Raw genomic sequence first — 15,510 nt, forward strand, 5'->3', positions numbered from 1 at the left:
ATAAACTATGGTGTGTGTAGCTTGGTAACTTTGGCAAATCTCAGAATATTATCAGAGGAAAGCTAATGTTTGTTAACCATGTTTCCAATACAGAGGAGCTGTAATGGAGGTAACATAATGCAGAATTTGTTAAAAAAATCAGTGGTTCTGTATTCATTGTGTTTATGCTGATGAAACCACAAACGTGGTGAGATCACAGCAATATTCTCTGGCATGGATAGTGGTTATGAATAAAAATTTGTAACTCATCGAGGTGGATGTTATGGGATTCTTCTCATTCTCTGTTAACTGTACTAGCAAGCTTGAGAGAGAAGGGGCTGTTCTTTGAAGTCATTGATTTGCAGGTGATTTCCCTCTTGGAGAGAATTTAGTAGACATTACTGGAGAAGAGACTAGGGAAGTGCGGAAGTGCCATGGTCTAAATAAGTCAGCTGGATACACCTAGTACAGCTAGATATTAATGCATCCTTTCCTTCCAGAGGGAGGCTCTTGGTATTGTGACCTTCAGCTCTGATTCGGTGTCTTGAGCACATACTTCAGTCTGTTCATGTAAACACGTAAGCGTGGGCTAAAATTTGTGCGTGCAGGTTTGGGATCGAGGGCATTCAGTAAAACCTCACTGTTGTCAGTGAAGCAATTCTGTGAGTGCAGAATAAGGCTTATCAAGCTGTGGTTCTCCAGGTGTGTGCCGTTCTAGAGAAATTCACATGCTGCCCCACACTACCACTGTCTCATAACACGCTAAGTTTCTGAGGAGGACTTGGCGGACATCTTCAGTACAACCAAAGGATTCTTGGTTCATGTATGAGGATTTAGATTTTTCTCTGTGAAGGCAAGATGTGGGAAGAGTCCCACCTCTCTGTCACCATCACATGTACCCCTGCAGGCCACAGTCTCATGCTGCTGCTGCTGATTAATGAGATTGTTCTCTGCTTATGAACATAGCAGGGTTTCTGAAGCACAGAAAAGCAATGGATTTGCACCAGGTTAGCATTCTACTATACAGCTGGCTGAGAGAAGACTTTGAACCAGTGTTTAAAGCTGTAACAATCTGTCCAAACCCTTTCAGATTAACGAATAATTTCAGATTTAGGCCTGTCTCATTTGGCTGCCCCCTCCTCTGAAAGGGCAGCAGTCAGTTAAGAATTAACATGTAGTAATATGACTTTTCTTTCACAATCAGGCTCTTGCTGTACCGTTTCCATCAGTTTTGGCTTTCACATTATTCAGCTGTGCACCAGACAACTCTTTTGTTATGTGCCAATTAACCCAGCGTGACAAATAGTGATTATGCATAATTTATACAGAATAATATTCTCATTGTTCCCTGTAAATAAGGCACTGGCTTAGCTGAGGGTACTGGTCTGTGAGTTACTGTCAGATGTCATCATGAAGGTCCAGGAGGCTGGTAGCAAGAAGGACTCTTTGGACTGTAAAACAGATAAAAATGACACCAAGAATAAAACTAAATGGGGGATGTTTTATTTCTGAGGAGGGAGTTGGGATTTTGGTTTTGTGGTTCTGCAGTTTGGACTTGTACTGAATAGACCTCTTGGTTCCAGTCCAGCTGCCACTGAAGCCAATGGGAGCTTCTCCAGTGACATTGGTGGATGCTTTATTGGACCCCTAAGGGACATCTTCAAATGATTTCCTTGGCTGCTGAAGCCAGGTTTTCACAACCCTTCTGTTTCCTCTCCTGTGTGAACTGACCTGAAGTCTCTCAGACTGATAAGGTAACAGCAGTGGGACATGAAGAGTGGGTGAGAATTGCATCGTTCCATGAAGCTTGAGTAAACAGGGGGAGGAGATACAGGAATGTGAAATCCAGTCCACTGGTCTGAGATGTACTCACAATGACAGTACTTGCTGCAATGCTATTGCAGAGCCTTCAGGAAAGTGTTGGGGACTGTTGCTTTGGGTAAACTAAGCTGTCTGTTAGCCAGCACCATGCTCTGCATACATAGAGCCAACTGGAAAGCCTCCAGAGCTGGAGGCTGCTTGCACAGCTGCTGTTTTGGCGATTGCATACCCCTTCTCCTTGGACAACCTTAATCTTGGCCTTTGCCTCATGGTGAATTTTACCCAATTCAGTGATTCCAGGTGTGTTTGCTGTTTTGCCTCTTCTTTCTCATCCCCTGTAATATATCCCCACAGGCCTATAAATGGCACCACCTCAGCAGACTCAGCTCATCTTTCATCAAACTGCCAGTGCCTTGTTTTGATTTATTGCCTTTCACCACAGTAGCCAGAATGAAGTCAACTTCTGAAATCACTTAGGGAAGGATCTGCTGAACAAGCACACATTTAATAATATTCCTCTGCCTTTTTTACTTCCTCCATACTGGGATGTTCCAATGAAATAAGAAATCCCTTCAGAGTATGGGAGTGCTGGAGACAGCAGCTGCTGATTGGCAGCTCTGAGGCTCAGCACTGCCTTTAACTGCTTCGCTTTGATTCAACCCTGAGTTCTGCCTAACATCCCCATCTGTAGAATGCTGCTGTTTCCTCATGGGTGTGACTTATTTACTTCATACCACAAAGTGCTTGCTCTTCTTTTAGCCCATTGTTTGAACTGTTGATGAAATACATGAGATGGAATGTCTCTGAAGGTGGTAACAATAGCTACTTGGATACTCCCTGCTCTACCATATCTTGTTGAATTCACACTAAAAAACTTTTTTGACCATGTCTTTTTGTTCCAAGGCAGAGTACTTAGTGGCTTGTGGAACTCTTACTAGTTTATTAGAGTAGAATTATAAAAACATTCGTGATTTTATGTTAAACTGTTAAATGTTGCTCTTTATTGAATTATGAATATTATAGTATTAGTATATTGGCTGCCTGTAAGTAAATGGCTGCTAAATTTCATTGTGTGTTATAACTGAGTAACTTTTGAAAGAACAGGGGTTTTCATATTTTTCCTCTGGCCAACATGTTTAGAAAAGTGCTTCAGAAAATAAGATACAGTTACAATCCAGAGTGATCACAGCATGCTGCCATAACACAGCAGATTAAAATGAGAAGCATTTCAAATGGTACAACAGATGGAAACAAGTTATTTAACTCAAGCGTGTGTGACATATTTGAATTACATGCACACTCTCCATGTTTCTGCAGAGAAATGAAACAGGAAAGTCATGAGTTGGAGTCTCGGATGTGAACACAAATGATCACTGTTTTTTCTGTGAATATATTTAGACTTTCCTGGGGAGAACTTTGCCAGGTCCTCCGGCTCCCTCACACAGCTGTTAGCTCATCTTCCATGCTTCAAGGAGAATGGATTGTTATGTGTATAGGATAGACTAAGCCTTTTCTCAAAGGGCAAAAGCCTTACCTCCACGTTTAATCTCTACTGCTCCCTAAACTTGAGGCCAGTGCTTGAACCTTTAACCATCCAGGATCATAGAGCTGCCCATCAGGAGCAGAGCATTGGCTTTGCACACTGCTGTTGCTGGCAAGGCATTGTTGATTATCCTGGAGAAACTGAGCAGAAGCATCTCTTCATCAAAGCACAGAGGCAGAGGCTGATGCCTTTCCATTTCTCTCCAGCAGTGAGTTTAACTGTCTATGAAGAGAAGCCTCTTGCTGTACCTCCTACATGATCCTTTGGTGTCAGGATCAGTGTAGGCAGTAAGCGGAAGAGCTCAAAAGTAACACAAATCCACAGCATTTAAATCTGAGTTCTGCAGCAGTGCTACATACTTCTTTCTGTTTTAAACTGTGTGGTATGTATTTGATACCTTCCCTTTAAAAGGAGTTCTCCCTTGTGAGCTGTTGGTGGGGGTGGTGGCATCAGGATGGAAAGTGGTCTCTTACCAGTAGAAAATTGTGGCTTGCCAGTATGGGTTTAAAATAGAAAACCTGGTTATAATTTGTGGTGCCTGATCTGAGAGCTTGAGCTCCATCTTGTAAAGACACAAGCAAGATAATGTAGCATTCTGATCAGGACATACTTAAGTATAGTCCTCAAATATTGTATTTCTTAAACTATCCTCAAAAAAGTTAATTTTTGTAGCACGTACAATGCCTCCTCTTGCCTTTAATCCATTTTAAGCTTTAAACCCCTAGTTTGGTTCCTTCAAACGCCAGTAGATAATTCTTCAAATTGAGCCGTGATAACCTGATTCATAGCCTTCCAAAAGAAATAAAACCATGGTATTTTATAAAATCAGTGCGTAATAGTAACCCCAGTTAAAAAAAATCTGTTTATAATTTGGACTACTGATAGGAGGCAGTCACTTTTCCTGGAAACTGGATGGATCGACTCCTAGTTTCCATTATCGGAAATGAGTTGTACATACAGAGATTCTGAATGACAAGTGTTTATTTATTTAATTAATGAAAAGTAAAGCATTACATTATAATTTGGCAGGTTTGCAGGACCAGATACTCCACTTGTGCTTAAGCTTCATCAAGGTTCTACAGTTTTTTATTTTTCTAGCTTTGTGGCCAATAGACTGAAGGCAGCATTAACTCAGACTACGTAATCTTAGGTTTGGAAGCAGCTTGGGAACTAAATGGTAAGCAAGTAGATCATAGTAGCACAAGTAGTATAGCCTATTCCAAGCTACTCAGGCCACCTGCAATATGTTCTCTGACCTTTCAGAAAGCTAAACACAGCTTTCCTGGGACAATCAAGGTTGTGTTCAGCCTGATTTTCTGTCTGTCTTACAGTTTGGTGCTCAGGGATGTCCTTGTGATTGACATTTTAAATGTATTAGCTAGGGGTTTTTTAAATACCAAAGCTTTCATTTGCCTATAGATCAAATTGGCAGTTTGGGGACAGAGAGGTTTTGATCCTGGTTTGCCTTTATCTGAGTGTATGCTAATGGTAATGTACATCCAGCCTGAATGAACTTCAGCTACCTTTCTGTGAGTACTTTCTGAAACTGGGCCTTGGTCAGCCTTTCTGCAGGAAGGATCTGACTTCAGATACGCACTTCTTTCTTGTGATCAGTCATTGCAGCTTTTAACAGGCATCTATTGGTATTATGGTGTGCATGAGACTTGGTGCTGCTGGTGTCCCTGCACCGTTACAACCTACATGACCTGGTTTTATTGTTGCAAGCTGGCATTTTTCATATGCTCATAAAAATCACACAAATGTTTCAGTGTGAAGAGAAGATCCAGCACGCAGCAAATTCATGTACATTGTTAGTGGTTTATTGAACTGTAGTAGTATATATAAAGGCCAAAATGTGTAAAGTTTAATGAGTTGAGTCATGTATGTCATAAATAATTTGGCATACTGAGGAAACCAAGGTTGTAGTAATGCATTTGTACAGCACCCAGCACCCAGGAGCTGTAGTTTTGATCGGGGTTCAAAAGTTGTTCTGAAAACTGGGTAAGGAATAAAGACTCATTTAATAATGGAGTTGTGATGAGGTGACAAAATTCATCTTGAGTGGGATCTTGACCAGAGAATGTTTGGGGATGCTTATTGTTGTTTTGGATTGCTTTCCAGTAAATGGTTTGTAAAATATGAGTAGATTAATCTTTATGCATTTCGTTTGTAACTTAGTAATATACCCTCCCAATGCCTGAATTTACTGGTTTTATTTTATTGGCTCTTCTAAAAAGAAATGCATACTGAAGGAAGTGTGCATGTTTGAAGAAGGCACTAGATAGAACAAAGCAAGCAGAGTAGTTGTTAATAAAGAGAATTAGATAAAACATACTTCAGTTATTTCACTGAGAATACTGTTGCCATAAATAAACAAGAGTAAACCATAATTTTGTTCTGTGCTCTCCTGTGAGGTTTTGGGTTGGGTTTTTTGGTTTGGTTTGGGGGATTTTTTTTATGTTTGTAAGAGCACATCTTTTTTTTTAGATAGTATGAGAAATGATCTGATAGCAAATATCTCAGGAGGATTTCTATCTTGTTCCAAGTTGTAACTTCTTTGGGTCCTTCCCATCCCCAACAATATTCACTATTAACTATTTCAGAAATGGATATTTCCAGAAATGCTTTGTTGTTTTCTCAGCTGAATTTTAAACAATTCAGTGGAGTATTTTCTTCTTGACAGAATTCAGTGTCTTAAAAGTTTAAATGAAAAAGCTAGTTTTATTGGCTATAGGTAAATGCAGTTACTTCTTTTTTGGTTTTTAGTATGATGGGTTTGTCTTTAAAGGAAGCTCTCAAGTCTGATTGCTTGGAGCCCCCCAAAAGTAGCTCATTCTGTCATCAGGGGTACTGCTGTGCTGATCTCCTCAGAGCTCAAGGTAGAGAGAGTATGCCTTTTCATTCAGGGTATTAAAATGGAAGAGAAAGGAAACAGCAGAGGCATTGTCAGTCTCTCTGAGAACCTGTATGTTTCCTGTATGAAGTCACAGTAATGATAACTCTTGCATTATTACAGCAAGGAAGTCATAGGATGGAGCCTTAGATAGGAAATAGCAATTGCTCTGAGATACGCTGCAGATTATTCCATTATAAAGTACTCCCATTAGTCTGTTGGCAGAGGCTGGAGTGAGAATTGTCTGGAATCCAAGACAATTGGCAGAAGAAAGTGGAGGGAATAAAATTTCACAGCTGAGGGAAACACAGAACATGAAAGTGAGGAACTGGTATGAGCAATGAGCATTAATGCCAGCTGTGATTGTGCTCCTAAGGTGCCTTTCATTCCAAAGAGCCATGTGGTTATCAGTAAGGCAGGCCTCACAGTGCCCCTTTGACATGGGTTAATTTTGTCAGGCCTACTTTATGAGAAAATGATATGAACAAAGGGGAAATTACTTGTCTATACAAACAGTAATGAAGAAGGAATAGTGTTTGAGGTATTGCAACCTCCAACCCCTACGAGGCTGTTACACCCCTGGGCAGAAGCGCCCTGTGTGGCACACTTGGGAGCATCCTGCCAACTTTTACAAGTCGCTTTTTATGATATCATCTGGTGGAAATAGTGTATTAAGATCCACCCATTACCAAATTTCTTTTGTTGGCTTTATATGTCTTTTCTTTAAACAAGCAAAATCCAAAACTACTTGTAAATGTTCCTAGTAATGCTCCAGTTGTTTATGCTAAAAACTGGAAGTAACAATTAAAAAAGGAAAAGGGTGTCAGGGAAGTTTTAACTTTAGCTTCCAGGCAATAGACATTAAAAATGCCAGAGCCTATACAACCTTACTGTGTCAGGAATACTCACAGTCACTAAAGGGTAGAAGAGCTAAATACCATTAGAAAGCAAAACTTGATTTTTAAAAAGACACAATAGCTTGTGTGAAATGGGGCATCTTTTGAGATTCTGGCCTGGAGCCTGAGTGAAAAAAAATCACATCTGGTTAATCTTAGCAGATGTTAAGATGTTTCTGTGGTGGGCCTGATTTGACTGGGGCGAAGATGGAACTGCTAGCAAAACAGGAGGCTGTGTTTGTTGAGTTACACTGGTGTTTAGGATGGCTTTAGAAACCAAGATCTTTTCTTCTTTCTGAAGTAACTTCTGCTCCCCACTGTGATCACTGACTCTGAGCATCATTTTCCCTCCTTGACATGAAACACCAGTCTGTCATGACCTGAAAGTTCCTTGTCTTCTCTTGACATGCTTGAGAATTCACAGGCTTCTGTCATACCATCCCTTTCTCTCCTGAAAATGATGGTGTGTGGCAGCTGACTTACTCTGACAACAAGCCCAGTGTTTAGTCTCCATTAATAAATTCTCACCTTGCACCTAATGCTAAAATAACAGCTCATCATGATCCCCTGTTAGATTACTGATGCTCTGTACCCTGTTTGTGGAGGTTGCAACTTTTACACATCAGGTTATAAAGCAACCTGCCTGTGTGCTGTCCTCGGAAACAGATGCGCATCCATGGTACTAGTATCTGTAATTAAGAACAGTTTCATAAAGGCAAAAAAAGCATCCTTTTTTTTTGTTTTGTTTTGTTTTTTGTTTTTTTTGGGGGAATGAGTTGCATCAAGGTTTGTCCAAATCACTTCTTTAGCAGCCAAAGTGTGTGTTTGACCATCTGCATTGTTCAAATAAGGAAAAACAAACAACAAATCAACTGTGATTAATTAAGGAAAAATACCAAAATTCTTAATCAAACCTGAGGATTGTTGTGATTGTCAATAGAAAGTAGTTTGTAAAAAGGAGCTTAAAGGTGGGGTTTAGTTAGCGTGTTTTAAATTTTGATTATGGCTTGGTGATATTAGAAAAATAATGACATTAAAATGACTGTAATTACATGTTTGGTTTTTGGAAAACAGGTAACAGTATGGCCGTGCATTCATGGATGTTCATTAAGTTCATCTGGTCACACAGGAGATTAGGTCACAAACTAAACAAAAGACCTAGAGCTACAAAACTGTGAGTTCAAAAATGCAAATGAACATCGAGAACCAAAATAATTGGCCTTTTAGTTTCTCCTTATCAAAACAAAAGTTTGTTTGTCTTTAAAAAGGGCCAGTAAAATGGAATTGGCACCCAACAGTGCATGCAGAATAGATAACCAAGAAGAAATAAGCAGAGGAGTTTAAGGGATTAAGAGTTTTCAAAACTAACAGAAGACAGCCTGGAAAAGAGTTAAATCTTGAAGATCCACACCCCAGTGAATACAAATGTGAATAAGGGGAAATCAGACTGGGCAGGGAGGTGCACTTGGTAGAAGACATTGCTGGTAATCCTTCAGGATTTTTAGGAAAGAAAAAGGTTGCAAATATCAGAAAGGCCAAATCACACACTCTCACCTGCACTAGGATGCTCCATGTAAGCAGCAGCTCTGTATTGGCTGTCAGGTATTGTCTGGTGAAGGTCCTGCTTCTGGTCAGGTTGTTCACAGACTCTGATTGGTTTTGGAGTTTGGTTTGTTTGGGTTTGGTTTTTTTGGGGGAAGGGGAGATTCAGAAAGTGAGAATGGACTCTTTGCATAAAAGAGCACAATCTGCAATGAAAATAGGTACAGCTTAATTCAGTGTTTTGAAATAGCCACGCAAGACAGAATTTTGTCCAAAGGACAAAGACCTTGCAGCATTTTCAAACTGTTGACCACAGTGCCTGGGTTCCATATCTCTTGAGAACAAGGAAGAGCACAAACTGAAACGGTTCTCAGCGGGTTGTCAGCACAGTGTAGAGGAACAGGTCCATGCTGGAGCCAGCCACTGTCGCTTACCTTTAGTACTGTTCCTGTTCTCTCTGCTGACTGTATGGGGGATGTAGGAACTAGCAGTCCTAATAAGACCTAATTTCCGTTCTTCGTCATAGTGCTACCATGCTATACATAGCATGGTAGACTTCCTGAGCCCCCTTCTGGCTTTTTTCAGATAATGTGTCCCTGTAAATCTGGGAGATTTCAGTGGAGTCACAGTTCAAAAGTATCCCTGAGCCTTATACCAATAAGAAATAATGGGCAAACCCAGGATCGTTTGAAATACTTTGGGTTTTTAGGGTCAGGAGGCATTTGGGAATATGTTTTGTTTGCATTGCAAGAAGAGCTGTTTCCTGGAATGCTTGCTCTTCTTCTCTGCAGTACAGAATCTACACAAAAACCTAGTGAACTAGGCCATTAATAAATATGTAAAAGAAGCGTGATTTGTGAGGTACTAAGTGTATGTGGGGACACCCAGCTCTGCTGGCCCCACTTCAGTGAATATTCCCATGGAATTAGGGAGTTTACATGCCTTCGAAATGATTTGGAGGCTGCCAGGTTTTCTAATGTAGTCTTTACTTTTTCGCTTTTTTTCACCTGTAAGTTAATGCCTTTTATTTGTTACTTCAGCAGATAATTTTTATGATAGCTTTTCTGCTTTATATCCTGCTGGTATGTAGTTTAACAAAATACCTTTTGAAATGGTGTACTTAATTCCTCAGTCGTGCCGCTGGGAATAAATTCTTGGTGCGTTATGATTTTTTTTTGTATCTTTTCTCTCCTGTGATTGAGAACTTCCACAGACTTTTCATTCGGAAACCACTACTTCTTATTCCCTCTCTGTGCCTCATGTGCATCTCTTCTGTCTACACCAGCTGTTATTTGCTGCTAGTATCCACGACTTGTTATGTCCACTTGCAGTGGCTTGAACACTTAAAGAAATTCCTTAATAGCATTTCTGGTTTTTGCATCTGGATCTCCAGGAAGAAATCGCATTTTCACACCTGACTTCCTATTTGAGACGTTACCTATGATGTTGTCAATGAGCTGATATTTTGGAGAATCCTATTTAAAATTACTTTAATAGGCTTTAGTGATTCTGAATGGTAGCATTTATGGTAGTAAATGTTTCATGATGATACTTTCAGAAGTAACGATGCTGTATATTTCTGCATAAAAGTCAAGTCTTCTTTACTGGTGATTACTTCCCCTTGCTTTTTGCAAAGTTAAATATGCAGTGTTTTGGCAAAAGTGGTTAATGGGGCTGGTTGAAAATTTTTCAGTCCGGTTCTTGACAAGTGAAATTGTTAATGCTGAATGGACAATTTTCTGGGAAACTTATTTTCATTACAAAGGGAGATTGCTCATCTCAGTCCAGAAATGTTTTGGTTCAGAAGTGCTGCTATGCTGTATATATATATCAGTTGTCCAATCTCTATTGTACAAATAGACCAGAGCCCCAGCATCTCACATATCAGGCTCCCTCACTATCCCTGATACAGTCTCCCTCCATGGAAAGAACCCATGATCTTAAGGAATTTGCTGTTTCTGCAGAGTGAAACAACAAAGAAACTGTTTTCCCGGCAATTTCCATGAATTTGACCATGTTTATAAATTGAAATACTTACATTTTTGTCCAAAACGGTCATTGTTCATCTCTATAAGTATGGAAAATGAAATGTTTGCCCAGATAAGTGCATGTGAAACAAAATAGCTTGACAGCATTTTATTATTTTCTGGTACTGGATGAGTTCTTCAGAACACCAGAATGGTTAATGACTAAAAACCTCCATGTTAAGGGATTTCAGTTTTTGTCCCATGAAGCAACAGTACATGTTCCTTGTTTGTGTTTAGAGCTCATTAATGAGCCATGCATTTTCCAAATTGCTTCTGAAAGATTTTAACACTCAGTTAAGAAACCACCATAATTTCTTACTGAAAAAGACCATACAGAGGTTTCATACAGACATTTCAGAGTTGTCGATTATAAAGGAATTAACAATACAGCTTTCTTTGAGCAAGATCTGAATCAAGTTGGGATAGCAGGGGAAACTACATCTTAACATCTTGACTTTTAGGCACACCCAACATTTGTTACATAGCTATGAAAAGAGTTCTCAAGATGCTGCTCAAGGGAGGGAGGGCATTTTATGGCCAAGCAATGTAACCCTGTGTTCTAAACAATATGGATAGATTAGTGGATTATAACAGTACAGCAGGACAAATTGCAATCAAAAATGTGCTCAGACCAGCTTAATAGTGACAAAGTTGGTAAAACTCACATTACAATGAAATTAGTATATGTTATCTCATTAATTCATTCCATCTGCTGCATGATACAGAATAATTTCAGGAGTTCTTAGATAGCTTGTTTCAAATATACTTCAAAAAGTTTTGAGGGGTTCATTATACGTCAGATTTTAACACCGCTGTCTTTGTTAGTCTGTTCACAGTTTTCCAGAGGAGTTTATGCCATCTTTGGATTCTATGACCAGATGTCAATGAACACACTGACGTCATTTTGTGGGGCACTTCACACATCCTTCATCACACCCAGCTTCCCAACGGATGCAGATGTGCAGTTTGTCATCCAGATGCGGCCAGCATTAAAAGGAGCCATTTTGAGTCTCTTGACTCATTATAAGTGGGAAAAGTTTGTGTACCTCTATGATACAGAACGGGGTAAGTACCATCATTTAAACTGATTTTTTTTTTTTTTTATTTCATTGCCTGCTATAAGTATTACTAGAAACAGTATGTGCAGGCCAACCCAATTTTCTTTTGGATGCAGGTAGCATATTCTGATGGTCCTAGAAAGCAATATTATTCTGGAGAAACTAAAATGAACGGATAAATGAAAATAAGGCATCCTTATATTACTGATCATTTGTAAAGAGATTGTCTGGAGGATAGTGTTAGCAGTATAAACATTCAATTCGGAATACCTGGTTTCCATGGAGCCGCAGATTCAACACTTGCCAGGGTTTTTGAGTTCTTGCACAATAAACAAAGTTGGCACTATGAAGTAGGCTGTTAAACAAGACCTTCTGCTGTGCGTGACATTGCAAATCCCACGCCACTTTACATAAATGCACGTTTCTGCTGTCATTGGACAAAGACACTCCATGCTAACATATACTCTGGAGGTGTCTAGGCATCAATAATGGTCTAAGAATATAATGCATAGGATGCTTCAGGGTTCTGCTGGAGAAAAGATGCTCTAGATATGCCACATAGATACCCAAAGGTGAATTCATTACATTACAAGAATTACCAGAGATATCTTTTACTCAATGAAAAGATATTAAGCCCAGTGTTTTCATATTTAAGCCAATACTTAACAATGAAGAAGCCCCAAAGGTAGCAAATCCTGTCAAAAAGAGATCTAAGCATCAGAAAGCATTTTTTTTGTGAGGAATCTTGCCTATTTCTGTGGAGCATCTGTTGCTGCCTATCAGTGTACAGAATTTGCTTGGTTACAGGTTTCACCTAGGTAGCATTTTTTGCATTAGATAGATGTGCCACTGCCTTTCTCACCAGCTTTATGATTAACAACTCCAAGACTTTCTTCAGACCCAGGGGGTGTGGATAGAGCCAAAGAAGCTTACATTCTATTCCATTACAAAGTTCTGATACCCTAGGCTACTGCATATTGATAAAGATCAAGTCTTCAGTGGCTGTACCTTTCACCCAACTAAGGACATAGCCTATGTTAAAGTTAGAGATTTTCAATCTGGTTGTACATGACAAGAGCTCAGAATGATTTCAAGGTGTTAAGTATTTCTACAGTTGAAAAACACTAGCTGTGACATCAAGTAGGACAGTCTGGAGAAGTAAAGAATGTCATTAGTTTCTACATCTTTTAAAATCACTAGCCAAACGTGTATTTCTGGTTTAATCCACTTTTAAATGAAAGCTCCTGTGAATATGTTGTTTGTCTCTGTAAGAATGGTTTGATGTGGTCAAATGTGATAAACTTACAGCATGTGGTAAAGTAAAATGTCATATGTTCCAGGACTGATGATACTTAACGTGGTCAAGGCTACTAAAGTTTGCTTTGGGTAGCAATGCATCTGTCATTCAATATCATGCCTAATAAGAAATTTGGCACTTTGAACTGGAAGAATCATCCAAAACACTAGCAGTTTCTCTAGAACTTTCCTACATGATACAACTATCAGTCTAACTGAGATAGTAACAGAAGTCACGAGGGAAGACTTGCGGCTTCATACTAGCATTTTTCTACAGTTCTTAGTGTGTACAATCTTCAGGTAGGCACATTCTAATCATGAGTTTATTATGATGACTAATCCCTTTGGAACAGTTTAGGTTGTGCTTAAGCTTCATTTTGCCTTGTTCACACTAAGATTTTAATTCCAGGTTAAAACATAGCTCTTGTTGTCAAAATTAGCCCCAGTAACATTTACCTCTGTTGCCTTCTGCCCGTTGTCATGACTGTCTACTCGCATCCTACTCATAATCTTAGAGTTACTATTCAAAGTCATGTTGTGAACCTACTGTGGCTCACATGTGTGTTACGCTAGCTGTATATTAGGTCAAACATTCAGCCTAAATGTCAGAGAGCAAAATCTGAATTAGGTGATGGCACAGGAGACTGTGGGATTATAAAATACAGCTTTAATAAAATACAGGATTAAAAGGTAAAGGACAGCAATGTCTTTAGGGTAGAAGAGGTATCAGTGCATATAGGTAGCTTGATGGATTTGTTTGGAATAAATTTACCACACCTTAGCTGTCCTTCCCATACATACATCCACATTGCTGTTGTTTGGTAATGTATTTGCCATCCACTAAAACAGGAACACAAAGGAACAGTTAATTATCTTCAGCTACTGCTGATCTACTTAGGTTAAAGCAAACTTGGTTAGCAGTCTTATCATAGTTAAGCAGTCTTATCATAGCTGTAATTGTTGCATGCTTCCAGCATTAAAATAAATTGAGAAGATTCAGACAGGAGGGAGACGCAGGGCAATTAGATCCTGAGAAATAGGCATTAGATATCTTTGATGAGCAGTAGTCATGGATGACAGCACCTGAAACATTTGCCAGTTCCAGTAGGCTGCCTTGTTTCTTGGAGTTAGGCCTTCAAATACAAAAAATATCTCCAGAATTTGAACAGTAATAATAGTGAATGTCTCCTTGTGTCAGGTACTGAATAGGGTGTGCATGTTCCTGTGCTGAGATACCACTGGAAATGAAACTATTTGATGTCACAGTTTTTAGTAATTCCTGTCTTAGATGCTTTGGGGCACAAACACTGTAGAGAGAAGGTGTTAAACAGTTTGCTGTCAGTTCCTGGGATAAACTATCATTTAAATACTGCCTTTCTGTGAATGTTACTATCTCACTGGTTTGTTCTAAGAACCCGAGAAATCACAAAACATTAGACTACTCCTTTTTATGTTGAATATTAGTTATGGACTAAATTGTTCTTGCAGTTTTAAAGTGTTTTGCTGAAGCAAAACACTGATGTGTATTCGCAATTAATAAAAACTGCAGCATATTACAGATGCCATACAGAACTGAATAAACCTGGTGGTTTTTTACTGCTTATTGAACTATTTCAGTTTAAGCTTAGGAGACTGGAGAATCAGTTTTATAAAACTGTTTTCCTTAAGCAGTGGCTCTTTTCTTCTTTGCCATCAAATCATATAATCATATGGTTTCCCACTCAGTGACATCAGGCACAATGCTGCGATGCTTGCCTCCTGCAATGCAGACAAAAACGAAGTCTTAAACAATAGAATAAAGTTAAGGTCTACAATTACATAGATAGGTGGTGAAGCTTTTGATCCAGTGAGTTAGTGTGTATGTTGTATAAGTTCGTATTTTTAAGTACTTTATTTTCTGTTGCTATGAGATGGCTGTTGCAGATTATGCTCTCAAATGTATATTTATGTGCAGGTGCAAAATTCAGTTTCTTAAGAACTGCTAAAGCACACAGAAAGAAAGATAAAATGGGAGGTTTATGAATTCCAGCAGCAAGAATTATGTCTTATCATTTTTTATTTCAGTTGCTGGACTTACTTTTCTCTGAAGAAACAGAAATTTAAGGGAAATACCAAATTGCTTGTTCTTCTCCTACTACCAGCAGAAAAAATAAATTATACTTTGCAGAGAATAATGATGCATTAGGAAATGGCTGCTGAGGGAAGGACACACATAAGCAGTGTATAGAGGAAATAGTCACATGTTCATTCCATGCCACATGCTTTTAGTTCATGTGAAAGAGAAAGGCAAGGTTGGTTTCTATTTGTATTAACTCATATCAGGAAGTTGACACTGTTGGTTGCTGTGATGCGTGCAAAATATCTGATTAATTACATGGTGCTAACTGCCTCAGTAGGTTTCTCTGCAGTAAAATGAAGACTAATTAAGATTATGTCAGGATGAAATGAGATGGGG

General features: G+C 39.1%; 1 protein-coding gene across 3 annotated transcripts in view; it reads left to right on the plus strand.

Annotated features, from left to right (window-relative positions):
• The window catches only part of GRIA3 (glutamate ionotropic receptor AMPA type subunit 3), a 146,137-nt gene that overhangs the window by 22,639 nt on the left and 107,988 nt on the right, over window positions 1–15,510 (plus strand). For all 3 annotated transcript variants that reach the window (XR_009726233.1, XM_061358092.1, XM_061358093.1), the window contains exon 3: window positions 11,527–11,766. Coding sequence is in view for 2 of the 3 variants with exons in the window: in XM_061358092.1 (XP_061214076.1) it covers window positions 11,527–11,766 (240 nt within the window). In the remaining variant the exon portion in view is untranslated. The remainder of the gene's footprint in view (window positions 1–11,526; window positions 11,767–15,510) is intronic.

The sequence above is a fragment of the Neopsephotus bourkii genome, unplaced genomic scaffold, assembly GCF_033783945.1.
Source record: "Neopsephotus bourkii isolate Nb327-2 ecotype Australia unplaced genomic scaffold, CSIRO-AGI_Nbou_v1 NB_936, whole genome shotgun sequence".
Lineage (NCBI taxonomy): Eukaryota > Metazoa > Chordata > Aves > Psittaciformes > Psittacidae > Neopsephotus > Neopsephotus bourkii.